Below are 26,427 nucleotides of genomic sequence, written 5' to 3' on the forward strand. Positions count from 1 at the left end.
AAAGACATTTTAACCCCTGTTCTTGTCAGTCCGCTCCTCCTGGGGCTCGGCAGCAGCAACGTCTTGCTTCAGGTTAGGGAAAGAGCAAGGTGACTACTGCAGACCCAAAGGGGACTTTGGGACGTCTGAGGAAGAGGAAGAGTCTGGGATTTGTCTTTGGGCTTGGATTGCTGAACCAAAATAGCAGGTCAGTGGATATAACGTGAGCTTGATATGTTTTTATAGTTGGCTTAACTCAAATCTCTCTCACTCACTTTCTCTACTGTGCCATAAACCAAGAAATAAGGTGATACAATGACAAGAGGTAGGGCTGCGCAGAGGCAATATTTATTTATACATTCTGTAATGTTCCTTTCATGGTCAGTTAGGAAAAACTGATGGCTGTTATTTTTTACTGTGGTTTCTCTCTGAATCCTAATGCACCCTGAAATTCTCAGCCAGGCAAAAATCCCATTTAGAGTTAGGCTCAATATTAGTAGGGGGGGAAAAATTATTTTATTTTTAGGTATTTATGCCCAAAGGCTTCTGATGATCTGAGCAAAAGTGGAATAATGTATAACTCACAGTTCAGCCTGTGCTTGAGAAAGTTTCAGAGAGGGAACAAACACTGAACAGAAGGAAAAGCAGTGTTGTAGATATGAGCCAAAGTCTCTGCAGGCATAACATGGACATAATTTGTGTTATGTCCTCAAAACTCACAAATCCACACCAGTGGAAAGCCTAGCCCTATATCTGTTAATGAAGTTAAGGGCAACACAATTAATAGGAAAGTCTTTCATGGCACCAGTGTCTGTGGTATCTAATCTAACGCTCGCTGTCCTTCTGTGGCGCCAGTGAAAGCAGCGCTCAGGCAAGAATGTGCTGGGGGGCATTGTTATGCTTAGCTCTTCCTGTCCATCTCAGTTTTAGCTTTTTAATTTCCTGTGACCATGAGTAATGTTGGAAGGACTCTCAGTCAACATGCTGCCTGCGAACCAAATGCTTGGGACCACTGTTCAAGAACCAGACCCAGCGCAAGGCTTTATGCCAAAACTTCTTGCTGGTGGGTGGGCTGTACCCAAGTGGTTGTAGTTGTTCCCAGAGGAAAAATCACAAGTGCAGATTTAAATCTGTGTTTGCTACGCTGTGAAATCTAATCAGACAGGCACATAGCTGTCTTTCATAGCTTCATATAGTCTAAAGGGATCTTAGATCACCTAATCTGACCTGATGTATATTTTAGGACATTACATTATATTACCCTGAAGTCCCTATATGAACCAGCAATAAATGTTCAATAAAGCATTTGCCTAGCAGGAAACTGAAATATACTGCATTGCAGGCAAGGCAAGGCAAGGAAACCAAGGCAACAAAACCTGAAACTCCTGTAACAGTCCCACTTTTCTTTGCCCCGTTTCAGAAGCAGAAAGAAAAAGCTGCGGGCACCCAGTGCCTCCCAAGCCAATGTGAGGAGTTTCTGTTCAGAGCCAAGGACATCGAGTAAAGTGCTAGGAGAGATGGCTGGAATCTGATTAAGTAAAATATAGTTGCTTGAATCAAGCAGGCAAATTGCACTTCATGGAGAAAACTTTCCCAGTCTAATGGGGGCGTAATATTCTTAATCCTGAATCCTATTATCATTACAGCTCTGCAGTTGTGGCCAAAACCCATCCACTAGGCATTGCAAGACAGGTTTTGCTGCAGCTCCATGGAGGAGGTGGACCCATTTTGTCCAGCTCGGCTACTGGCCAGTTTCTGGCACTGTCCAGTCACTGATGCATGGGAGGATGCCTCTTTCCTGAACCGCATTTGCAGAAACTGAAAGCCATGGATTTGACACTAATCACTGCCTTCCTGCAGAGCTGCAGATGCTGTAAGGGTGCTGCAAGCAATCTTATTCCCTCCATGGCCCATGACAGAAGGGACTGTACAGATGCCCAGATACAAAGGGAGACCAGCAGAGCCACTCAGCCCCAACTCTCTGTGTCCCAGCTATGGGATTTCTTCCTGACAATCATCTTTTGTCCAACTATCTGCTGTCATCTTAAAGATCGTAAACCGCAGGGTGTCTGTCCAGTCCCCTGTTCTGATATTTGGTTGCCCCTACAGTTAGAAATTTATGTTTTACTTCAGACTGAATTTGTCTAACTTCATCTTCTAATCGTTGCACTGTGTTACTCTGGGGGTCTGGGTTCCCACCAGGCTACGAGCCCTCACATTATCAGATATCTTTTCAAGATCTAAGTCCCTACATGCAGGCAGTCCCACTGGAGGTTTCCATGACAAATTGGATATTAGTGGGGAGATAGAGACACACTTCTTGACCATATGACTTGAACACACATACTCCCCAGCATCAATGGGCAAGGACTAAAGCCTCCTACAGTGATCCCAGGAAGCTCAGTGTATTGTTAAGAGTATTTTTTTACTCCATCCCCCCCCGATAGCCTAGCCACAGACATCTCCCATTGTTTATAAAGCCCTGTTTTTGCTGGAGAATGGAAATCTCTGCTTCCATTTTCTTAAGCATTGCATAATGACCACAGGCTTTTTAGCAGACAGGACTGCATTTCTGCATGCCAGTCAGCCAGTTTGCCTCCTAAATTGAACTTTTTTGAGTTCAACAATGACAACAAAAAATGTAAAGGCCTATGCTAAGTCTCAGAAACAGGAAAACTATCATTTGGATGATGAAGAATAAACCCCATGCGTCTTAAAAAACAATAACACAAGAAAAAAACTTCCAAGCCCACACAAGCAAACCTCGAACAGCCATTCTGCAGATGAGAAGAGGCAGTTTGTCAGCAATAGAAGGCTTATGTTGTCTTTTTCCTGCTGATTCCCTTGGTGACTAAAAGAAAATGTGGCACTTTTACAGCTGAATTTTAATGGCTTACTTTATGCTCTGCATCAGAGACACAGCCAAGTTGCATAAAATAGCATCAGGCCATCTATTAACTAGGGGTTCAGATTATTTTTTTTCTGAGAGTAGATGACCTACAGTGGCATCAGGAAAATATAGACAAGAATCGTATTTATGATACACACTGTCTTGAGGCTTTGTGCTTTCTTAGTTACTCCCTCTCTTGTATGCTGTACCAAACTGCTTTCATCCACATTTGGAGTTATGGGGTTTTTTTATGTTCCTATAGCATCTCCCTACACTGGGTAAGCAAGTAACAAACCCCAAGTCAAATATTTACCTGTATACTTTTAGTACTGCCTTAATTACACTGTCGCACACGGCATACCTGCCCAACCCTATGGCTTTTTTTGCATGGCCGTGCACTGCTGAAGTGTTGATGAGTATGCCTAGCTGCCAAGCTGAGAAATAACAGGGTTCCCCAGCTGATCTCAGCTGCTATCGTAACTGTTAATGAAAGAGGCAGTCTCCAAATCTCATTTGGTTTTAGATGAGTGTAGTTACCAAAGCCAGCTAAAAATACTGGATGGGGAGGAAGGTGCATGTGTGAAATTTAGCTTTACTTTTCTTGCTGGAGTGCTGGCGAAGTTTTGAAAACAATTTCAATCAAATTTACTTCCTTTTCTTTGCTCACACTGGACTGGAGCAAACTGAGAATAAGCAGAGGCTTCAAAGGTGTAATGTGTCCCTGCCGCTGCCACCCAGGCAGGTGGCCATATTCAGTGCGAGCTGTTGCTTTTGGGTGGTCTTTGAGGCAAAGCCCAAATACAGCCTTGCATCAGTCAATCTTCAGGTCTCACTGGGGCTTGTAACTTTTTATTTCTCTCTCCCTTTCTATATATATAAATACACACAGCATGTATTTATGCATTTATGTATACATAAACTATTTTATGCGTATATGTGTGTATATCTCTGTATCTGTCTATACAAGGGTGCATTCAGGTTAGGATACGCTGTCTAAAATGTTGTTGGTTTCCTGCTTCTCTTCTACTGTTTCTAGGCGCAGCCTGCCAAGAGGATGACAGTCACTTATTCCAGCAAAGTAGCAAATGCCACTTTCTTTGGATTTCACAGATTACTCCTAAAGTGGAAAGGCAGCATCTACAAATTGCTGTACAGAGAATTTATTGTTTTTGCTACTCTTTACACAGCGATAAGTGTATTATACAGGTACACTCTTTCCAATTCACATCTCATTACATGTTATACCGAAGTTTCACACTTCATAGTGTTAGGCGGATGAATGATGGTTGGAGGGGATGTTACTACGTAATTATTGTCTTTTCCTTGGACATTTTCTAATGTTCTTTCCTTTCCATGTTTACTTTAATGTTCCAGAGAATGCAGGTAGGGTATAATTAACATAGAGCCTGTCATATTCAGCTGATTCTACTTTCAGCCCAGTGTTAAGCAATGGGCCTACTGAAGCTAGCCGTAGCTAGCCTGTGTTATACAGCTTCCATCGTTCTGAGGTTGAGTTGGCACCAGCGAGTGTGTCTCTCTCCTTTGAATAAGTATAGCCCTTTCGTTCTACTTGCAGAACTATGTCTTCAGTTGCTCAGTGGTAATTTCTTTAACAACCCTGAAAGGTAATAATTTGTGAGCCAGGTTATATAGTCAGGAAAAGCAGTTTTGCTTAAAGCTAGGATGGCACAGCAAACCTTATTTTTAAGCATGCAGAGGGCCAAGCAAAACTGCATTGAAACCAGATGGGTTATTATCTGGGTTATTACTTGGGTGGGGGGATTACGTTAGAAGAGCTGCTTCTTCCACCAGGGTGTGAATTAAACACTGGTGTGACAGATGCAATGCATCAGTTAGTACAGTGAAGCTTTTAATTGTTGAACTACACTACACGAAAGTATCAAAATCATGATTCAGCTCTTACCTCGATCTGTAATTAGACCTCAGTGTTTGCTTTTTATGTGGCACAAGGAGAAAATGAGCTTCGGTTTGTCTGTTATTAATCACTGATTTTCCAAAATGTTCAGTAATCTATATCTGTAATCTCAGAAAGAAAATTATAGTATTAATAGGTAAAGAAACACCAGAGTCTCACATTTATTTAAATTGATCTAGTTTTACTGAAATGTTAGGCAATTAAAGACCATGGTAAATACACCATGGAAAGCTTTCTATATGCGCTCCAGGTGTCATTGCACAATTGTAAGCAAAACCCACCAAATATTTGTCATGTGTTCCTTTTATATGACATCAAATAACTGTAATACTTATTTATATAAATAAAAAAAAATTTTTACATTTAAGCTTGTTGTATTTCATTAGATATCTTTTTCCATGGGCAGAAGTTGCCATGCTCCACTCATTTTCTATCCTTTGGTGAATATTTGCCTCGCTGCAAAATAAATACAGTTGTTGTGGTTTTAATCTTGTGGAAAAGAAAAAATTTTGTAGGAGTAAGAGTAAAAAACCTGCTGCAACAACATAACATTTTCAAATAAGAGTAATTAGAGATTGGTAACTTTTGCAATTCAAGCAGACCTGAGCATTTTTGTTAAGTAGCCCTCTGAAAAAGGAGAGCAGGCTCTACTTGCAGACTTATGGCTTGCTGTTATCATTGGTCTGTCTGAGATAGCAAGCTAATTCTGCAGGTGTATTGATCCTAATTAGTAGTACCAGTCAAATTAGTCATGAGAAACCTGAAGAGACCAGGGAATAATATTGTCCTCTCCTCCAGCTTCTCTATTACATGCCAAAAGTGTTCAGCACTTTACCTTTAAGAATTTGCTTGAAGACATTAGCCAAGGTTGCTCCCAATTGCACATACCTGATTATTTATACATATTTGCATTTTGTAGCTAGTGCCAGAATATTATGAAAGGACAGATACATTTTATTTTTGCTGCAGATTTTTTCTTACAGGTAGCCAAAAACGGTTCTTTGAAAAATTATCAATTTACTGTGACAAATATGCTGAACAAATCCCAGTAACTTTTGTGCTTGGTAAGTACTAGTTACATGTGAAATTATTCTCCAATGCTGTCTTTGTTCAGGCATTTGTGAATGTCCATGCATGGAAGCATTTCAGAGCTGAGGGGCTTATGGGAGGTTAGAGGCTCACAATAAAGTCATCAGCTTCCAACAGGTCTCCTTAAATTCGAGTTGCTTTTGTGACATCAACATTTATGCTCGTGTTCTTAATATATCAAAAAAAGAGTAGTTTCCATATACGTTATATGTATAATATATATATAATATGTATATAAAAATATATATCATTTCCATATACACTAAATATAAATATATATCTTAAAAATATATAAATATATATATCGTGCCCACTAACACTGATACATTGTGCCTGATCTTTCAAAGCATTAAATCCACTCAAGGTTTACTACAGAAGAGGAAATCTGGAAGTTCATGAGTATGAGATACTCAGCTGGAACAGCCATTAAGTTGCAGTGTCTATTAAGTAATTAGCACTGATCGCATCCTGGGTTTTGATGTGACTGCATTTATTCTGGGAAATGTAGCATCTTAGTGATATGAATAACACTCTGCAAATTAAATCAAAGTAACCTAACCAGAAATCCTGACAGGCACTGGACTTCTTTTTTTCCTTCTAACCCCCAGGTTTCTACGTTACTTTGGTGGTGAATCGCTGGTGGAACCAGTTTGTGAACTTGCCATGGCCAGATCGTCTGATGTTCCTCATCTCCAGCTGTGTCCAGGGCAGAGATGAATATGGGCGCTTGTTAAGGAGGACTCTCATGCGTTACGTGAATTTAACATCTTTGCTGATCTTTCGCTCTGTGAGCACAGCCGTGTACAAAAGGTTCCCCACCATGGACCACGTGGTAGGAGCAGGTACTGGAGTCCTCCTCCCCAAAATTTCTTTCATTTTCCTCAGAGGTGGGGACACAGGGAGGGAAGGAGCCAGACTCATTTTTTCTTTCCTCTTTGGCCCCATGTGTGCCTTGTACAAACCCGTGTCAAAGCTACCACCTTTTTGTCAGTGTCTTAAATGATGTTCCCTTAAGCGTGCGTCTTTAATGCTCTTAAAGTCATCATCTAGTGACACTATAGAAACCAAAGGAGTTTGAGACTCTCATGTGGACCTGCTTTCAGACATCATGGAGGCAATAGGCCTGCCCCAAACACACAGGCATATGCAGCAGGGGCAACATTCTCCAAAGTGTGAAAAATAATGCAGTTGCGATATAGTATGAGGTAGTAGGAATGGTGACTTGTTGTATGGCGTTGCCTCAATGACTAGGGTATAACTTTGGCTCATGTGTCTGAGGCTGATCTCTGCAGGCACTTAACAAGTACAGCTTTATCTAAATTTATTTTAAGCAGATTGCACATTTTAAGTGTCGTTATGTACTTAATCCCAACCCCAAGGTTTTTTTTCTTTATATTTACAACCTCACCTTAAGTGTGGGTTTTTCAGGGATAAATACACTAAGTATTAAGCACATCTTTATTTTCTGTTTGTTTTGATAACACAGTGAGTATGATGATGGTGAAGAGAAGTTCAATCATGTAAGACTTTGCTTGTCTATGGAGGACTGACCTCTGAGTATTTAAAGTCAATGTGTCATGCCGTGGCTTCTGACTGGTGTGGTCAGTGTCAGGGGTAGAACACCAGCGCAGAGATGTAGGGATCTGCTCCAAACAGGAGAAGTCATATGTTTTTTACCGAACATCTTCATTTCTTGAAATTATTCCTTTGGCAGAGATTAGTGAGCAAAGTTGTAGCAAGTTAAAATATGCAGTGTGTATATACATATACACATTTCAAATATGTGTGAGAAGCTTTGGATATTAAAAAAAAATGCAGGCAGAATGCACTGATCTCACTGGAAAAAAAAATCATTTATGTTGGATTCAGTTGGATTGTGAGGTTCTCTTCCTTGTGCTGTTCAACAAAACTGTTTACCTGAGCCTGTGAGAGGTCAAGGAAGCTTCTGTCACTCTCCCCAGCAATCTGTTTCTAGTATGCACTGGAAAATTACAACATTTCCAGCAGGCTAATCCAGCTCTGCCTCCCTATTGCTAAAGACAATCTGTTCCTAAAGAGACAAAATGTTGCAGCATTGTACAAAATTTGTAGACTGGAAAACAAGTTTTGGTTGGTGCCTTTTTTTTGAACAGTGGAAAATATGCTACTATAAACTGTATAACTAAGTATTGATTGTGTAGTCAGCTCTGTGGATTTCAGTACTTATTCTGTAGGTTTTAATGCATATTGTGCCACCGAATTTTTGTTGATGCACTTGAGGGTATATTTTGCTCCTATTATCATCCAGTGATTAAGACAGTACACTGCAGTTCTCCCCTCCCTAGCTCCCTATGGCATTACATATCAGACTGCATGGGAGTGCAGCATTTAATATGAATGTGAGTAGCAGAATCTGATGCTTATATCACAGTCATCATTGAAACAACTTGTGCCGACTTTGCATTTCACTATCAAACTGAGAATTGGCACAGCGTAACTATCGCTACACATTTCTCAGCAAATGAACGGCTTAAATTAATAGATTTTAAATCTGAGAACAGTATCATGATAATCTAGTCTGACTCACCCGTAACACAAGGCATAAAAGCTTACTCACAACATCCTTTATCATGTTGCAGTTTCTGATTGAGCTATAATACCTTCTAGACATATATCCAACCCTGATGTAAAATTCAGCTGGGTATACTGGAGACTACTGCATCCTAGGTGAACTGACATTCACAACGGTGAACTCACTGTTGAAGAGCAAAATTTTATTCTCAGTCTGAACTTGCATGGAGTCATTTTCTAGTCACTTGATTTTTTAATGGGTTTGGGCTGTTCTTTTTCTAATTAGATCAAAACACCATTTTTCTCTCAATAGTTACCTGTTAGCAGAGTGCATAAAGGTTTGAATAGACTTAGGAGCTTCACTACCTGTAGTCTCTCCCTACAAGATACAGTCTTCAGTGCTGGATCTTCCTCATAACTCTTTTCTGAACCCTTTCTCATTTTTTAGCATTCTTTATACAGCTGTAGACAGTAGATGCATGTAGATTCATGACATTATGATGCTGACTAATGCAGCACATATGCTGTAAGCATCCGGCCTAGCAGCAGTCCTGAGCATACCAATCCTGTTGGCTGCAAGGTGCAAGAGGGAAGTTGGATGCTGAAGAACACAAGTTTTAAAACACACGAGTAATGAGGTAGCGGCTGGGCAGAGAGCAGCCCAAAACAGTTGAGAGGAAATGCTGAAGAGAAACATGAGGTGTGAGCCCACCTACATGAATACCTACCAGCGGGTGAAGTTTGCAGTCCCAAACCCTCTACTGGAGTGAAGTACCTAAATTCTTTCCCACATAACACAGTAGCAGAAAGTGAAACTTTTATCTACTTGACCGTTGTTAGTGCATTCTGGAGATGTGGGAGATTACCTTATTTCAGTTCCTTCTTCTCTAACCACTGGGCTTCAGAGTATTTGGCATGGGTGCCCTGAACCAGTATTGCCTCAAACCATTCAGTTTTGACAGGAGAACTGAATACTCCTTGAATCACTTGAGGGAGAGCATGAGTGACTTTTTCTAGCCAAGCTTGTGTTCTCATCAATAATTTTCCCGTAAGACCACTTTGGCTAACACTGTTTACATTAGTGTCCTTTGATTCTTTATTGATTGCATCCCATGTCGAGCTTTTTGTACTTTCACAAGGATTCAGTGCCCTGTCATTCCTTAGATCATCCTTTTCAAGATCTTGGCACAGTGTTTGCCAAACATTTCCAGTTCTCTGGAACTGCTCCAGTCTTCCAGTGCTTGTCAAAACCAGTGTTCTTGTTCAGAGAGTTCCTCAGTTAATTCTTTGAACACTCTTGAATAAAAATAGTATGACCATATTTAGAAACAATTTAATTTTAATAACTGCGGTTTGATAGCCTCCCCTCTATTTAATGGAATATAAAGTGTTTCTTTACCACTGCAATAACAGCAAGCAGTTCTGAACTGCATATTGTTTGTATTGCCCTAACCTTCACCAGCAGTAAGAGCAATCCAGAATTGTTTCATATATTCTGTGATAGGAATACTAGGCATTATTAATATCCACCAAAAAGAATATTTAATTAACATAAACACTAACACCTTAAGTTTAAAAATAATGACAATGTGAATGATACTGTTAAAAGAACAAGGCTTTTTTTGAGCTTTTCTGAACAAAAATGTACCCAGTTTAGTGGAGCACTGAACTGATCCTTGGAGTTTTGCTGTTCTTTGTGACCCCCTCAGGCTGTGTCCTTCCAGGTAATGACTTCCCAGAGCCTCTCAAGTGACTTGCATCCAGCCTTCATTCCAGACTGTCAATTTTCTGATATCCTGTCTGTCTGTTTCAGCCTGATAGAAACATCTTTTCCTGTCCCATAATAAGGAGATTGGCCAGCCAAAAATCAAAGGCAGCCTGGAAGACTGACTTTTAGGAGTCAGAATTCGTAACTAGCAGGTCAATTTGTCTGGTTGCCTGATTATTTCTGTGCAGTTTATTTGGAGAGCTGGCTGCAAACTGCCTAGGGATGTTATAAAGCTGTATCTTACTCTGTACTCAAATTCCAGGATACTCCAGGGGTACTGTGTCTTGCTGCTGAACTTTTCCTCTCCTTTTACCTTATTCACATTTTTATACTAAACACAATTGAGTTTGTGGTCTGGGTTTTTTTCTTGGGTTTTTTGCTACTTCGTGTATCATTAGCAATGTTAGTAACAATGGGCTAACTCTTCATTACTAGTCGGAGACTATAAAAAGTTTTCTGTCTATTCTCAATCCTCTTATTGAATTTTCAGCACTCAAACTTGTAATTAATTGGCTGAGCCCCTTGCTTTGGGGCTGCCATGTTATTAACTTTGTCCTGTTTCAGACCTAATGTCAGCATGACAAAAGAAGCCTTATACCCACTCTGGTAGCTGACACGCACATCTGAGGAAAAACTAAGATCCCCCAAACCTGAAAATTGCTCCAATCCCAGAAAATCCAGGATTTGGACTAAGGAAAATGTGAAGTTCCCCCTTATGAATTTTCTGAGGTTGTTTTTCTCACAGGCTGAGTGGAAGGAGGACAGCAGAGCAGCGCAGAGTTTTCTTACCCACAAAACCCAAGGGGGTGGAGGTGCTTCTCCAAAAACCAGCTGCTCCTGTGCCAGTCCCAGGCAGTGAGCTGCTCTGGTGCAGGTTTTGTCCCACACAGCCCTGGCTCCCCTCCTATCTGACCTTGGACTTGCTCGCAGCAGGGGGAAGCAGCACTTCACAAGGCCAGGAGAACTCTGCAGGAAACTTAATACCTTCCCAGCACCCCAGTGAGGCAAACTGCCAGGCAGAGAGCAGCTTCAGCCTGCAGCCACACAGCACGTCATCTGGCCCGGTGTCCTACTAGCAGCAGGACCTCTGTGCATGATTCCTTTTCCATCTCCTTGCACACCTTCGTAACCCCAAAGAAAACATGAAACGCAATCTGGCAGGGAAGTATTTCGCTGGCAGAAGGCACGCTCTCTGTTGAGCTCTGTTTCATGCATGCACTTGTATCCTCTGTTGCTTGCTCACTGCTTTGCAGATGTACCAAAAAATTAGCAGAATCAGAAGGTCACATAATTGCCCTTACAACATATGTTGAGATGCTGCTAAAAGCCATCATTGCTGAAAAGCGATAGTTTCTTCATTGATATATCTAGTTCTGTATTTTTTCTGAAAGTAGAATATGAAACTAGAGACTAATCTGTACAATTCTTAGTATTATATGTATCTACAATATGTCAGCGGTCAGATATGAGAACACAGTAATAGCAAATTATTGCACGTATTGATCGAGAGGTATTTTGTGTAGGTAGTTATTGCAAAAAGAAGTTGTTTCAAGCAAGATATATCTTGGCAAAAAAAAGCTCAAAAAAAAGGTGGCTACTAGTTAGAATTATAGTGTTTTGCATAGTTCTATGCAAATATCACATAAACAGATTCAAACATATGCAAAATTTATAATAGCAGTAGCACTGAAAGCACAGAATAAATGAAGTCTCTTTTTTTTTTTTTTTTTTGGTAAACAGGTTTTATGACAAGATATGAAAGAAAAGTTTTTGATGACCTTAAGTCTCCTCACCTGAAATATTGGGTTCCATTTGTCTGGTTTGGAAACTTAGCATCAAAGGCACGAAAAGAGGGAAGAATTCGAGACAGTGTAGATCTGCAGACACTGATGAACGTAAGTAGAAGAAGTAAATCTACAGAAAACTAATCTGAAATTGCTGTGTGGTGGCTTTTCACTTACGTAATTTGATTTAATGCTCAGAGCTCTCCAGTGTCATCTAAATGATCTTATTTATACCACTTTTCTCTGTGTACCCCAGTACACTCAAGCACACACAGCAGCAGTTCACAGGAATTGTGCTTATATGACTAAGAAGGTATTAACTGAAGCAACAAATTGATGAGTAAAAAGTCATTGTAACATCGCTGTAAACTCATACTTGTTCCATTGCTGCAGGGGAAAAAAATGAGAATAATTTGACATTTTGAAGATTTTAATATCAGTTTCAGGGAAGATAATCTCCCTGAATATTTCATTAAGTGGTCAAACATCCTTTTTATGATATAATATATTCTCTTTCATGTATCACTAGACTGTGGATAAGATAGAAGCAAAAGATAATTTGTGAAGAAATACGTAATATACTAAGCATTCCAGCTCCATAAACTAAAATATACTAAGCATTCCAGCTTCTGCTAGTGTGGCCAGCAGGAGCAGGGCAGTGACTGTGCCCCTGTACCCAGCACTGTTGGGGCCGCACCTCAAATCCTGTGTTCAGTTTTGGGCCTCTCAGTACAAGAAGGACATTGAGGTGCCAGAGCATGTCCAGAGAAGAGCAACAAAGATGGTGAAGGGTCTGGAGTGCAAATCTTACACGGAGAGGCTGAGGGAGCTGGGGTTGTTTAGCCTGGAGAAGAGGAGGCTGAGGGGAGACCTTCTCACTCTCTACAGCTACCTGAAAGGAGGTTGTAGCGAGGTTGGCATTGGTCTCTTCTCCCAAGTTACTAGCAATAGGACGAGAGGAAATGTCCTCAAGTTGCATCAGGGGAGGTTTAGATTGGATATTGGGAAAACTTTCTTCACCGAAAGAGTGGTCAGTCATTGGAACAGGCTGCCCAGAGAGGTGGTGGAATTGCCATCCGTGGAGGTGTTCAAAAAACATGTAGATGTGGCACTTAGGGGCATAGTCCAGGAGACGTGGTGGTGGTGGGTTGACGGTTGGACTTGATGATCTTAGAGGTCTTTTCTAACCTTAATGATTCTATGATTCTGTGATTCTCAGTAAATATTCAAATGTGACAATGAGGTGCTGGATATACTTATGGTATCAATTTATATATACTACACTTTCATATTTCTGTCATTTTATATGTGCAAAAATTAACTGTAACAAAATATTTATAATTTAGAATTGAACCCCATGCAATTTTGGTTTGTTGAGGTTTGTTTATTCTGGGTTTGGTTTTTTTTTCCTTTTAGGAAATGAATAAGTACCGGTCTTGGTGTAGTCTTTTGTTTGGTTATGACTGGGTTGGAATTCCACTGGTCTATACCCAGGTACTGAGCTATTACCCTTTACAAAATCCGAAACACAATTTCTCTAAAAGGGGAGCTTGGCGCAAAACATCCATAGACTCAACCAGATTCTCCTAGCTGTTGAGCACTCGTTGACTCCCACGTGATTGTGGATGCCTGGCTAACTATTAAAGTCATATTTAATGCGGCCATGTTTTGAAGTCCTTGCATAATTTGGGAGAGGGGAGGGAAGCACTGAGATGTTTTTATGTTTCTTGGGTCTTCTTCCTGGCTATAATTATTCCTGCAGCCTCTCTATTTGTAATACCTCCCTACAGAATTGTAAATTATATGGCAAAAGGCAGTCAGAAGCCTTTGGGTATGTGTTGCCTTATGCATAAGATTGCATTTTTGTATGATTTCAATTAAATTTTGTTCTTTGCAGGTTGTTACTCTCGCAGTCTATACTTTTTTCTTTGCCTGCCTGATAGGGCGCCAATTTTTGGATACTGACCAAGGGTATCAGGGGCATGACTTAGATCTTTACATTCCAATCTTCACACTGTTACAGTTCTTCTTCTACGCAGGATGGCTCAAGGTAAACTCACTTTCTGGAAAGGTCATAGAGGAACCCTCCCTAGGGGAGCTGGTGAAGGTGACAGAGCTAAACTCAAGGTGTCCAGTTTGTGGCACACTGTAAAATCACTGAAGATTAATGGAGTTACACCAAAGCTGAATTCAGCCCAAAGTGTCCTGTGGTCATAAAGAAAAATCATGCACTACATTTTTAATTCCTCTTGACAGATCTTAGAGTTAAAAAACTGTTGGGAACGTGAAAGAGCTCATTTTAGTAGGACCAGTGCAGCCACGACTCCCTAAAGGAGTATTGCTCCAGCAAAATCAGGTCCCAGGACTTGGACTATAAAATGACACATGAAAGATATTTAAAAAAAAAACCAACAACACCTTTGTCCCACTCTGCTGTGCAGTGGGGAAAGACTGCTGCAGACCTGACATGGGCTGAAAGGGCAGAATCATACTTTCCTCTTATGATCAAAGCCAGACTTTAGTATCTGCTGTTAACTTAATCAGATGCAGGCAATTAAAAGTCTCCAGTTCCAGAGGGCTATCAAATAGTGACAGCCAATATTGGCTACAACCCCACTGCATAAAAATGTTCATTAAAAAGAAAAGTTATAGAAGGAATTAGATGCTACCCATGAGCCCACTGATGCCTGCTCAGTTAACATATCGTCATTGATCTGATAGTTGAGTAATTAAGCCACATACCTCATGGCAGTTCTCTCCTCTGCAGTGAGTATGAAGATAGACTAACTGGAAAAAAGTTTCAAACAAAAAGTAAAATGGTACTTTAGCATCAATGTGCATTAAGATTTCCTTTTGGGATTATTAATGATGGCTGGACACTTAGAGCTAACTTTTTTGTTATAATATAAATCGCAAAAAATTGACCAGTTTTAGAGCCCCCTTCCCACAGCCAATTCCAAAGGGCAAAGTAGAGAAGGCAGCACATCGAGCTGGTGGATTGTGGGGGAAAGTAAAGTGCCTGCATGGCAAGCTCCTCTAGTCCTGTGTCCTAGGAAATTGGTGGTGGGGAAAGAGGTTTGCTGCATAGGGACCAACCTGGAGGGGAGCGGGAGAGAGAGGAAGGGAGGCTGGTGCAGCACGTTGCTCCTGCAGAAATATGAGGCTTTCTTTCCAGGCAATGTCTTCCAGGGTTTTACCAGCAGGTTACAAAACTGTAAGTTGTTTCTCTTGACCACCCTGCTGGTGCTCCTGAGGGAGGAATGGTTTCCCTTTTGTCGGCACCCAAGGCTGTCAGTAGCATCTCTTCCAGTTAGGCTCAGGGCTTCCAGCCAGCTCCTGGCTAAGGCAGCTATAAGATGCCATTGTAACTGAAAAATCTTCTGCATAAGGAAATGAAAGGGAGGAGAAGCATTTTTTAAAAGTTAATTCGATATCGGCAGTGCTCCCTCAGACCGGAGGTTTGTCCAAACCTGCAGTGCCCCTGCGTCAGGATATTTCTGTCTTGAAGGTTATAGCGGGTTTCTTGCTGAGTGTATTGGGCTTTGGCTGCCAGGGTGCAGAAAGGGGCCCAAGCTATTGACTTCCAGTAACTTGGCAATTCCTCAGAAATGATGGCTAAACTGAGCTCACTGCTTGGCCTTGGGCCTGGTTTGTTATACCTACAATACAAAGGCAAAGTTTGCCATCATATGAGGCACTTCTAAGTCCCCATTTTCATTACAGGGATAGACGGACCATCCAAATACAGGGCTTAGCTGTCCAGCACTACATTCCTTTCTGGAGAATAAAGTCAACCAGGTCAACCAAGCAAAAGGCCAGCACTGCTTTTCCCTCTGTCACAGCCCTGCTCGCTTTTTTTAGGTCAGGTGCAGGATTTGCAGTGGATTCTTGGGCAGTGATCCCCCTGTTTACACTGAACTGATCCAGTGTCTTCCCTGGGGAGCTGCAACACAGGCTGTGTTCTGGCTCATTCCTATTGCAGCACTTCCATAGCTATACCCAAACTTTCATGCCATGGGCCAGGCCAACGAGTGTGAGCAGAGGTGTCTCCTGTCTCTTTTTCGTTCTTCCTGCCTTGAAGGTGTTTTTGTTGTGTTAGTCTGATCAGCAGTTCATTTGTTGTCTTCCACTGCTGGCCTGGGAAGTGATGGCCTAGGAGAGTCAGCAAGTGCTTACCTACTGGTACAGCCTAGAGACACATAGGAATAAATAGCCAGGGAGTGACTGCCTTACTATTATAAGTTATTTAGATCATAGCTGTCCATAGTGAGGTTCATGAGCAGGGCAGTTTAATCATACAGTTGCTTCACCCATATCCATGTTAAACCAAGGATCCAGCCACTGCTCCTGTGCATGGCCCTGGTGACCACCAGGAAGGCTTGGGAGGGTCAGCAAGAATGTGACTGGCTTCAAAACCGGGGCCTAAAAAGACAAGCAGGAGAAAAGCATCAAGGGGAGAGGATATTTAACCTCAGTGTACCAAGAAACAGAAATAGAGAAGCAGTCTGAATTTCCTAAATTTTTTTGTTTTCTTCTTTTTTTCCCCCAGCAGCTATGAGTTTTCTCCCCACAATGTTCTTTGGGGGTCATGGGGACAGAGGGGCAGTCTCTGGTTGTTTTTCTATTTATTTATTCCTTTGTGGGTTACAGAACTGGATAAGGCAATGGGCAGCCAGAGAGGTTTCCTTTCCCAGCCTAGTTTCCAGACTAAAGCACTTCACCACAAAGTGCCTGAGCTCACTGTATGGTTGACTCCTGCACAGGATGGGCTTCTCCCCTGCAGTTTTAATCACTTAATGTACAGAAACCCAAAACAGCAGGCTGAATTAAAGAACAAACTCAGATCCTGTCTCTTGGCTTTGGCTAGCATGATGCACGATGTCCACTTGACTCAAGTCTTTTGGTGGGATGCTTTTCCTGAAAAGCTTCAGAGGGATGCCATCAGCATCACCCCCGAGAAAGAAGCAGGGGCTGAAGGCTGAGGTGGAGAGATGAGCTGTACTCCCTCCAGCAGACTTCAGCTGCAGGGCTCAGGAATACTGACCCAATGGGCTGGCAGAGTATCGTAGACCGTAATGCATAACACAGCCTCTAGCTGCTAAACTGTTCATCTAAATCAGCCAAATAAAACAGTAAGGAAAGTTAATGACTATCTTATGTGACAATTACTGTGGCCCAGACATGTCTCAATTCCCAGTATGCCAGCATTGACAATCATGATTGACAGCACCAACGAGGTACGGATGTATGAATCTATAGGGAAAGCAAGATGTTCCTTCGCTAGTCTGGCAAAACCATCACACAGGAGCTCAAGCTATGATTGCAAGTGACAGGCAGGGAGAGGGAGAAAAATCTGATCCTATTTTCTCTGCGGCAGCAGTCCTGATGTGGTATGCCAACCTCTATTCACTGTCTCATTTTCCTTTCAGGTTGCTGAACAACTTATTAATCCATTTGGAGAAGATGATGATGATTTTGAAACTAACTGGTGCATCGATAGAAATTTACAGGTTGCTGTTGTTATTTCTACTTCCAGTTTTACTGTACCATAAGTTATCATTACATGTAGTCCTACTTCTTATATTGAGGTGCAAATTAAGGGCAACAAGTGTCAGCAAAACAAATTCTTTCCCTGAAGGAGTACCTATAGCTGTGATCCTCAGATTTTCTTTTTACAAGCTAATGCATCTTGACTTTGGTATTTGGCATTTATGATGCCTGACTAAACAGGCAAACAGCTGACCTCAAACTATAAGCTCATGTTATGCCTGCAAAAACACATAATGTAGGTCAATCCTGCAAAATCCAAAAGCCATCTATTCCCACATGGATAAGAATACATTTTGCTAATCTGAATGTCTAGAGATTTCATTATTGTGTATGAACCTTCCTTTAAAAAAAACAAAAATGGCAGTGAAGATACCAAAAAGACCAAGTAGGGCTCTGAACTAATAAGCAGGGCTCATACCATGATTCATGTCATGATGCTGCTGCCCATGGCAGCATCTGTGGTCAGCACAGGAGCCCGTGTCCTCAGTGGCGGGAGCTGTGAGATGGCCAGGGTACAGATTTATTGCAGTTACCCCCAGATCCCAAACAGCCCCTCTCCGTTGTGGCTTGAAGGAGCCCAAAGACATGAAGAGGTCCCATGGCACCCACTGCTCCCCTTGCAGGTAGAGCCAAGCATGGGGTTGAGCTGCTCTCAGACCCCACGTTTGCTGGGGACCACTAAGACTGCAAAGCAGAGCCCAGGTGTTAGAGGGACCAAGGGCAGGACAAGCAATTTGCAAGTAGCGTATTAAGCAAGCAAGCAATGCAAGTACACGCAGGAGTGGGAAGGGCCTCCCTGCAGCCAAAGATGCTCTCTGGCTTAACGCTGCTTCAGGCTACTCATGCTGTGGTGCCTCAGAGCCCTTTCTTTAAAATATATTGGAAGGCCCTAGAACATTATGGTCACGTACTTAGTTTTGAATGTCTTAAAATGTAGACGAAGCCTATCAGAAAACTTCTCAACCTCTGGACATTTTAAGGAGCACAACTAATACGCTACATAGACTTCCCATAGCACGTGGAGGATCACATATCCATTTAACTACATCATGCATGAGGAAAGGACTTCAATCTGACGCAGATATCTTTGCAGCATAGAAGACTCAAGATACACTAAAATTTATGCTTTCATGACTATAGGAGGGTATAAAGGGTATGTTTTATAATATTGAGTATCTTCCCAATGCCTAGGCCAGCTTACGCGTCTTACTTTAAAGGGTTTCTGAAAGAAATGTTGACCCAGGAAGTACAAAGCATATTATTTTGTATACTGTACTATGTTGAAAGTGACATGATTTATACCAAAAAAAATCTAAGGTCTCACTCCTGGCGGTGGATGAGATGCACATGAATTTACCAAGGATGGAGAAAGATATTTACTGGAACGATTCCTCTGCCCGGCCACCCTACACAAAAGCAGCTGCTGATTACTGTATTCCTTCATTTCTTGGCTCAACAATTGAAATGGGGTGAGTGGCACGAAGGGTCCTTAATGCCATCAGGAGATCATCACCCCTAAAGCCCACGCTGACTGACGGACAGTCAGTGCAGGGCTGCAGGCTGTGACGATACTGTGAACGGGAAAGGCAGAGATGGAAGATGATGTTAGGAGGGAGTGGACAGGCTGGTGTTGGTGGAATGATGTCTCCAGTGGTCTACGTGCTCATACGAACTGTGCACCCATAGCTTAAATTGTGTAATTAATAAATAGGTTATGTTTTCAGGGAGGGTTTGTTGTTAGTTTCTGAGCACAGGATGCCGCCTGAAGATAATGACTGACTTTTATTAATATTTTTTTATTTACTACAGCTTCTTCATACACCCCCAGTTAGGAGAATAGTTACTTCTTTGCTTGCTTTATTAGCAGATGATGGCCAAAATCAGCCCAGATTTCTGTGAAGATAAGCAAGAAATTATTTTAAACATTGTATGACTTTCATTGGCTAATAATCTAGGCATGGAAGTTGGAGTCATCAGCTTTTGTGAAGAGGTAAAGAAGAGTTATTTGCAGAGATCAACACAAGAACCATCCTTATAAAGAAACATATAGAGGATATAGGATTGTCCCGTGTCATCAGAACCTACATGAGAAACCAGTGATAAGCCAGTCAGCTTAGAAGCTGTTGCGTTTAAACAGTCATTACTTGCTGTAATATAGAATAGGACAGTAAGTGTAAATACCACCGTGCCTGAACAAATATCAGGGCAAGTATACATTTTTATCTGAAAACCTTTTTAAAAAATTTATAGTAGCCATTTTTTAAATACTTACCTCAAGAATTTTTCATTTTTCCAAAGTTTTCCAGCCTCTATCAAAATAAAATGTACTTAATTTTTTGCTTCATTTGGCAAAATGAAATCGGTGTTTTCTCATTTTTATTCCTCTTATTTTTCCATTTTTGCATACATTCTAGTACAAAGAACAATGGTTTATATGAGTTCCTTCTACCACATGCAGCCTTTTCAGAATATATTTCCTTCTGGAAAAGCTATAAAATGGCCAAAAGAAAAGTAGAGAAGAAAGTAAAACAGTAAAGAAAAAACCCATAGAATATAATCTATTTTACTGCCATTGCTAGGGAAAAAAAGTGGCAAAGAAAAGAAGAAACATTAAGTCTGCAAACAATTTTTTAGTAAGAAGCACTTCACCCAAAAAATGAAGGGGGGAATGAATGAAAAATAGCTCCATGTTAGCCCCCATGAAATGCAAACAGCTCTGATGTGTTTTTTTAATTAATTATTGTCTCCTCTGAACTGTTGTTGTTCACGTCTCTAAAAAAACTGGGTAGTTCTCATGCAGATTTCAAAAACAAGGTCTAAAGAGTCAACCAATATATAAAACTGAGCCCAAATCCAAAGCCTTCTCCAGTCCCCTCAAGTCAACATCTTCCCAAATGCTGGATGAAATTCCTCTGTCCCTCCAGGTTAGTGTCACTTCCATGTGCTCCTCACCTTAAATTTGGCCCAAGCCCCTTTGCCACCCTTGCAATTAGGACAGGTAACTGGGTCAATTTGACTTGTCTTCTGGGGTGGACTGAGTCAGTAATACCTACTGAATTGCCTGGCAGATGAAACAATAGTTGTTCTCATGAACCACCAAGGCCGGACAGAAGAGTACCAGGTACACGTGGGACTTTCAGACACACTGTCATGACCCAGAAGTAAGTGAGATTTGGCCATCTGAGTAATTCCATCATTTTTTGAAACTGTCACACTCCGCTTCCCAGAGTAGCTTTTTCACTGTTGTTACTTTTGCCCGAAGGATTCTCCTGAAAATAATATCTACAGCACGGAGCAGGGTTTCTTTCTCCTCTTTCCATCACCCTAAGCACAACACTAAGCACAACCTCTAAGGAGTTGCCTTAGAGGGCTACAGCCCAAATATGAAATGGGGCCAGGTACCTGGCTGGATGCCCTCCCAGACTGGTCCTCAGGATAAGAGACATCTGGACATGGAGAGGTTTCTGGGTGATCCAGCTGGTCCAAAGGCACAGGCACTATTTCCTGGTGCTCTCACCCCTTTTCCACCCCTTCCATGCTCCTCCTTGGGGACACACTAGGTCCTTGGTTCCTATGTCTTCTTGCTGAGACAGAGGGATATATGTGCATGTAGGCGATGTATTTCGTATACATAAGTGACACATACTAACCTGGCTTTATTTGGCAGGCTGGCCGATACTGAATTCCTCTATGGAGAAGAGTGGCCCTGGGAAGAGGAGAAACACCGAAGACAACATTCAGTGCTGAGAAGAGTCAAGAGATTTCTCAGTGTCCATGAGGGCCCTTCGTCCCCAGCTCACCGGCGCTACAGCCGGCAGACAAGTGAGAATTCAGTGTTTTTCCCAGCAGATGAAAAAGGGCACATCAGACGGTTGCAAGAAATGCACACAAGAGGGAGACACTCTACCTCAAGCTTCAAGAAGAAACATGAAGCAGTTGACAGAAGTAACAGATTCCATAGCAGCAGAGATCTAGGACCCATAACTGAAACCTCAAGGAATGAGGCACAGTTTGACGAGAGTGACACGTCATCCGAGACAAACAAGCCAGTTCCTGAGGTCGTAATCTCTGAAGCTGAGGAGAAAGCGCCTGATGTGCTGGGCAAACCAGATCTGCAAACAGAGCACACTGCAAGCATGCCAGAAGAGGAGTTCCAAAGGAGCCTAACTGAGGCAAAAGTGTCTCTTCTGGACCATCCTTTTCCCCACCCAGAAATTACTACGTACCTCCCAGGCTCTGAGGTGCACCAGTCACTTCCTACTGTGATAGGGGAGCCCAAACATGAGCCCCACGGTAGTAACATAGCTGGTTTCATAACAGATCGTGAGAGAAACCTTCAGCGATGGAGTTTACCGAGCTTTCATAGTCATAGTACAGTGTCAAATGCCAACGCTGCACCACCTTTAACAGATTCTGGGACAACTTCCCAGCAAAGGACCTTCAGTGATGGAAAAAATGTTAGTTCTGCTGCTGCTCCAGAGGCGTTTGAGATGCAGCACTTATGGGAAAACCTGGATAGTAAAGAAACAGCGATAGTAGAATTTTCTAATGAGAAAAGTGAAAGAAAACTTTGACCATGCTTCCCCTGGGTCTAACAGAACTTCCTGTCTTCTCTTGAAAGTGGTTCTCACACAGGTTTGCTAAAAGTGCAGAAAGGCAGACAGGATGCTCAGACAAGTCCTGAGCAAGATGGAAGTCCTGAGCAATGGAAGATTTGGGTGCCTAAATAGGAGGCATTGTGGTGACATGCTTTAAGCCACTTGGTCTCTGGCCTGAAATTATGACCCTGTGGGGAAAACATTTATGGGGAGAACTGGGAGCCTCAGGAGTGGATGCAAACCAGCCAGTGCACGCAGCAGTGAGCTGTGTAGGCTCACCTAGAGGAAACACTAAGAAGAGTGGAGGTGGCTCTGTCCACTATGGATCCACCCCAGGCAATGCTACAGTTGGCCAGTCCTTCAGATTAAGGTCCATGTCATCCTTGCAAGACCCACCAACAGTTTTGGTTTCTACTCAGGTGGCTAGGAGGAGAGTTGTGGGCTCAGTTCCTTTGTCAGCCTGGAGAGGTTCAGCCCACCATCTCTTACTGCCTGGAGGAACCCTTGAAAAATCAGGCTCCTCGCCTGTGTCGGTCAAGAGCCTGCCCCGTTCTGCTGAAGCTATGCCACTACAGAGTGGAAAAATAAAAGGATTAAATGCTTAACTTCATTAAGAATAATAGAAAAGTCAAAACTGCTGATGAACTGAGCATGGGAGGTGTGAGTCTTGGTCTCGACTCCTTGGAGCACGTATGTGGCATACCCAGTGGCTCTTTATTGTAAAATGGTGTTCCCCTGTGGCCTCCGTAGTGATGAAAGGACTGTGGCACTCTCTCAAGAGGTGATGGAGCTGCAGGGACAACTGAGCTTAGGGGTCCACTCTTGCAGAGATCTTCAGCTGGAAGCACACAAGCTGTAGTCACCCTAGGGAAACAACCAAATGGCCCAGGACTGCTAGCAAAAATTGCTCTGCACTTCCTTCCCCCCTACCCCGCGTTCCCATGCTGCCCAGGCGTACCACACACACATTCTCCATTAACCCAAACCTGAGCCAGCATTAGGTGGCTCCTGCAGCTCCAGGAGTGGCCAAGCTACCTCCCTACACCTTCTGGTAGCAACCTGGCCTTTCAGCTGCCACTCCTGCAAAAAGTCTCCAAGCAGGCCCTGAAAGCAGCAGCAGCTCTTTGTTTTTAGCTCTCACCCACATCTACATGAATGCAGTCCAGAGCGTGATGCCAGCATTCCCCCACAAGTGAGTATCCAAGTAGATAGTCTTCCTAGACAAGGGAGAGGCCAGGTGTCTCAGGGACTGGGAAGAGCAGAGAGAGGGGGAGACAGAAAATGATGGGGCTGCAACAGCCAGCAGGCAATGTGGATAGCAAGTACACCCAGCTCTTTTGCTCAGAAGGTTGCACTTCAGACAACAAACCAGCATCTCTGCCAGGGTAACTGGTAGCACCAGTAGCATCTGGGAGTCTTCAGGGTCCCCTGATGCTGGGAAGGGAATGAATGGACCTGCCTGCTCCTGCTCCTCTGGCCAACAGCTGTGGTAAGGAGCCCTTCCAGTGGGCTATCACATACAGCAGGACTCTGCTATCTCATCTGGGTAGGCTTTGAAAAAAAATCAACCACACTTCCCAATTCTGCTTCTTCCAGCTTTGTTTCAGTCTGGGAACCGGCTCCTGTTGTGGTGCATTAGCCATCGTCTGAGCGGCGCCACCCTTTCAAATCCTTCAAAGACACTAGACAAAAGCACATGTATCCCCATCAGTTTAGGAAGCAGATGACACTTAACCCAGGGAAGAGCTGCTTGAACTCATGGGAATTTCAGGTATGCAGAAAAGCCAAGCACAGATTTCCCAGGCGCTTGTGGAGGCATTTCTTCACACTGTGAGAGGAGGTGATGTGGGTGTCTGACAGCAGCTGAGCGGCAAGGTTTGATCACAGTTTTGGAGTCAGGTGTTCTGGTGCACCTTCACTCTTGCTACTTCTTAAATCCTCACGCAAATCAAGTTGCTATGTTCAGGTTTGACCAACACAATGAGGACCCCAACCAAGTGATATTATATTGAAATAAATAGCACCTTAGCTTAGCAGTCCTCTTTTCTGGATGGCCCTTACTAGGCAATACCCAGCTTCTGGCAGCATCCTCTAGCTTTTCAGTCATCAGAGCCCCAGAATGCTGACTGTCCCTAGGGAAAAGGACTCTCTTGGCCTGTGATAATGCTGGAAACACATAGTTATCCCTTCCCTACATCAATACAGAAAAAAAAATATTTTCCTCCAGCATTTCCTCTTTCTTCCCTATTCCTTATTTCTTCTTCTAGCTGAAGCCACACTTTTCAATTCAATATTTTCTCAATTTAATTGCATATGCAACTGTCAAGGAACTCCATTTACCAATGAGCTTAACTTTAACAAATGGCAAATTTATAGTGTAAATGAGAAATTTTAAGGCTACCCAGGCAGCTAGACCCAAAGATAAAGTAACTGCTGCTCTCCCTGGGAGCCTGAAGCACTCCTCCATAGCACTTCATTAAAGACAGGAGAGGACTACAGGTTTCAGGGCAGTTTGGCTGTACTCCTCCCAGCTGCACATGTACAGGAAGGGTTTTCAGCAGCTATGCAGGAAGTCTAGCCTATTAGCTAGTTCTCTCTTCTCACAGTACATAAGGTTGAGGAACTGTGCTTCTCTCTGTAAAGGAATTTAAGCCAGAAATGAGAGATGACTGTAAAGTGGCCACTACAAATCTGCACTGAGGGTCCCATCCCATCCCATCTCCTCACTCATCCTTCACACAGCTTGCACCAGGGCTTAAGGTGTTGGGGCCAAGTGCTCACCCTGCCCCCCCAACCCAAGCATCAGCATGTTTCATCCCAGCCTGAAGAAGCCTTCCCAGCTTCTCATCATCCAACTCTACTCATCTTCCATCATCTTCTCAGCCTGGCTGCTACCTAAGGTGCACACTGGTGCTTTCCAGTGGGACATTACGCATCTCATGAGCCATGATTTTGTTACCTCTCCCACTCACTCTGCAAGCACTCTGTGGCCCAGCAACTGTCTTCATGCTTCGATGGAGGCTAAGGGTGTCCACACAGTAGCCATTAGGTAGGTGAAAGCTTCAGTTAAGTCCTATGGAGGTGTCTATTAGGCATGTAGACACATGTTAAATTAGGAATGACAGCTCTGAAGTCCCACAATGTAATCTCCAATACACAAATAGCATTTCACACATAGCAGGCCAGTTCCAGGTTAGCTATAATATTCTCTTTGTTGCTTGTAAAGAAGCTAGCACAGGGATGAGTTATCAGAAAAATTCCGTCTCCACATTTAGTCTGTTATCTCACTTTTGCAAACATCTGTGGGCTCTGATTTGTATTAAATTATCTTTTTGGATTATGTGCTCTCTTAGGCACTTCTCTCAGTTAACTATTTGCCTTAGCCTGGTAAAGGGACTATTTTAGCAAATCCAACAATTTATAATTCATGTTCACTGGTATAAACAATGTCAAATTATTGCATGAATAAAGGCATTTTGAGAAACACAGTCATCTTGACTGTATTGAACTGTCAAGAAGCACTTCTGGCAAAGGTTTGACCTACCACACAAGTCAACTTGATGTCTAGCAGGAATAGCAAGGCAGACCTACAGAAGTTGGTAAAGCTGGAAAAGACTGAGGAGAGAATAGGGCTAGGACAGACAAATAGGTCAGAGCAAGAGCTTGCTCCCATCACATGGTGTTAATCGTGAGCAGGATGAGATATATCAGAACAAACAGAAGGCCAGTCCCTGCACGCACTGCCTGACTTTCTACCTATTTGTAGGATGCGTTCATGCTTTGTGCTGGAATTCATAGAACTGAGATGTCAGGGCAGGGACCGACCAGGAGCAGGGACACATCCTACCACCCTTAAAACCCTCTGTCATAAGTAAGAGATCTCTAACTCTGACTGCAAGTTCATGTTTGAGCAATATATATCTGTATTTTAGAAATAATGGAAATGTACCAGAGTGTTAAGTCTTCTGCATAGTAGAGAAAACAAAAACACCCCACTGCTGTTAAGTGAGTGGTAGGGCTTTATAGATGTTTATCTGTCTTGGTTTACGACCAAACAAATTACATTTTCTAGGCAAATAAGTTAGCCCATGGTCACTCTGTTCTTTACGAGTGATATGGACAAAGGGGAAATAAGGCAAGATTGGCCTGAAATACACGGTAATGTCGTACAGCTCAATCTTGTCTGCAAAAAGAGACAACTGGCCACAGACTCCCCGTTGCTAGAGGTTGATAGCTTGGATGCCAAATGTGTAACACAATGTGGCTGCAAACAGAGAGTCATG

The 26,427-nt window shown here is 42.6% G+C and overlaps 1 protein-coding gene across 3 annotated transcripts; it reads left to right on the forward strand.

Moving 5' to 3' along the window:
* Positions 1 to 25,630, forward strand: BEST3 (bestrophin 3). Of its 3 annotated transcripts, none has more exons than XR_012658557.1 (10): positions 1 to 187; positions 3,906 to 4,075; positions 5,775 to 5,869; positions 6,503 to 6,736; positions 11,953 to 12,107; positions 13,413 to 13,490; positions 13,894 to 14,046; positions 17,426 to 17,506; positions 18,864 to 20,470; positions 21,214 to 21,347. XR_012658557.1 is itself a non-coding variant. In XM_075080820.1 (10 exons), exons 2-10 carry the CDS (start codon positions 3,924 to 3,926, stop codon positions 22,118 to 22,120), a joined length of 2,040 nt encoding a protein of 679 aa, XP_074936921.1. In that variant the 5' UTR covers positions 1 to 187; positions 3,906 to 3,923; the 3' UTR covers positions 22,121 to 25,630. The 3 variants fall into 3 exon arrangements, 2 of the variants coding, with proteins under 2 accessions (XP_074936921.1, XP_074936920.1); XM_075080820.1 differs by having other exon boundaries at positions 17,426 to 17,539; positions 18,864 to 19,015; positions 21,214 to 25,630; XM_075080819.1 differs by having other exon boundaries at positions 18,864 to 19,015; positions 21,214 to 25,630.
* Positions 25,631 to 26,427: the final 797 nt, after the last annotated feature.

This window comes from Phalacrocorax aristotelis, chromosome 1 (assembly GCF_949628215.1).
Source record: "Phalacrocorax aristotelis chromosome 1, bGulAri2.1, whole genome shotgun sequence".
Taxonomy (NCBI): domain Eukaryota; kingdom Metazoa; phylum Chordata; class Aves; order Suliformes; family Phalacrocoracidae; genus Phalacrocorax; species Phalacrocorax aristotelis.

Bases quoted from the DNA above. Each gene is read 5' to 3' on its own strand.
- BEST3 (XM_075080820.1), top strand. From the start codon at position 3,924: ATGACAGTCACTTATTCCAGCAAAGTAGCAAATGCCACTTTCTTTGGA. The intron at 5,870-6,502 runs GTAAGTACTAGT...TCTAACCCCCAG, and splicing joins CCCAGTAACTTTTGTGCTTG to GTTTCTACGTTACTTTGGTG. The intron at 13,491-13,893 runs GTACTGAGCTAT...TGTTCTTTGCAG, and splicing joins TTCCACTGGTCTATACCCAG to GTTGTTACTCTCGCAGTCTA.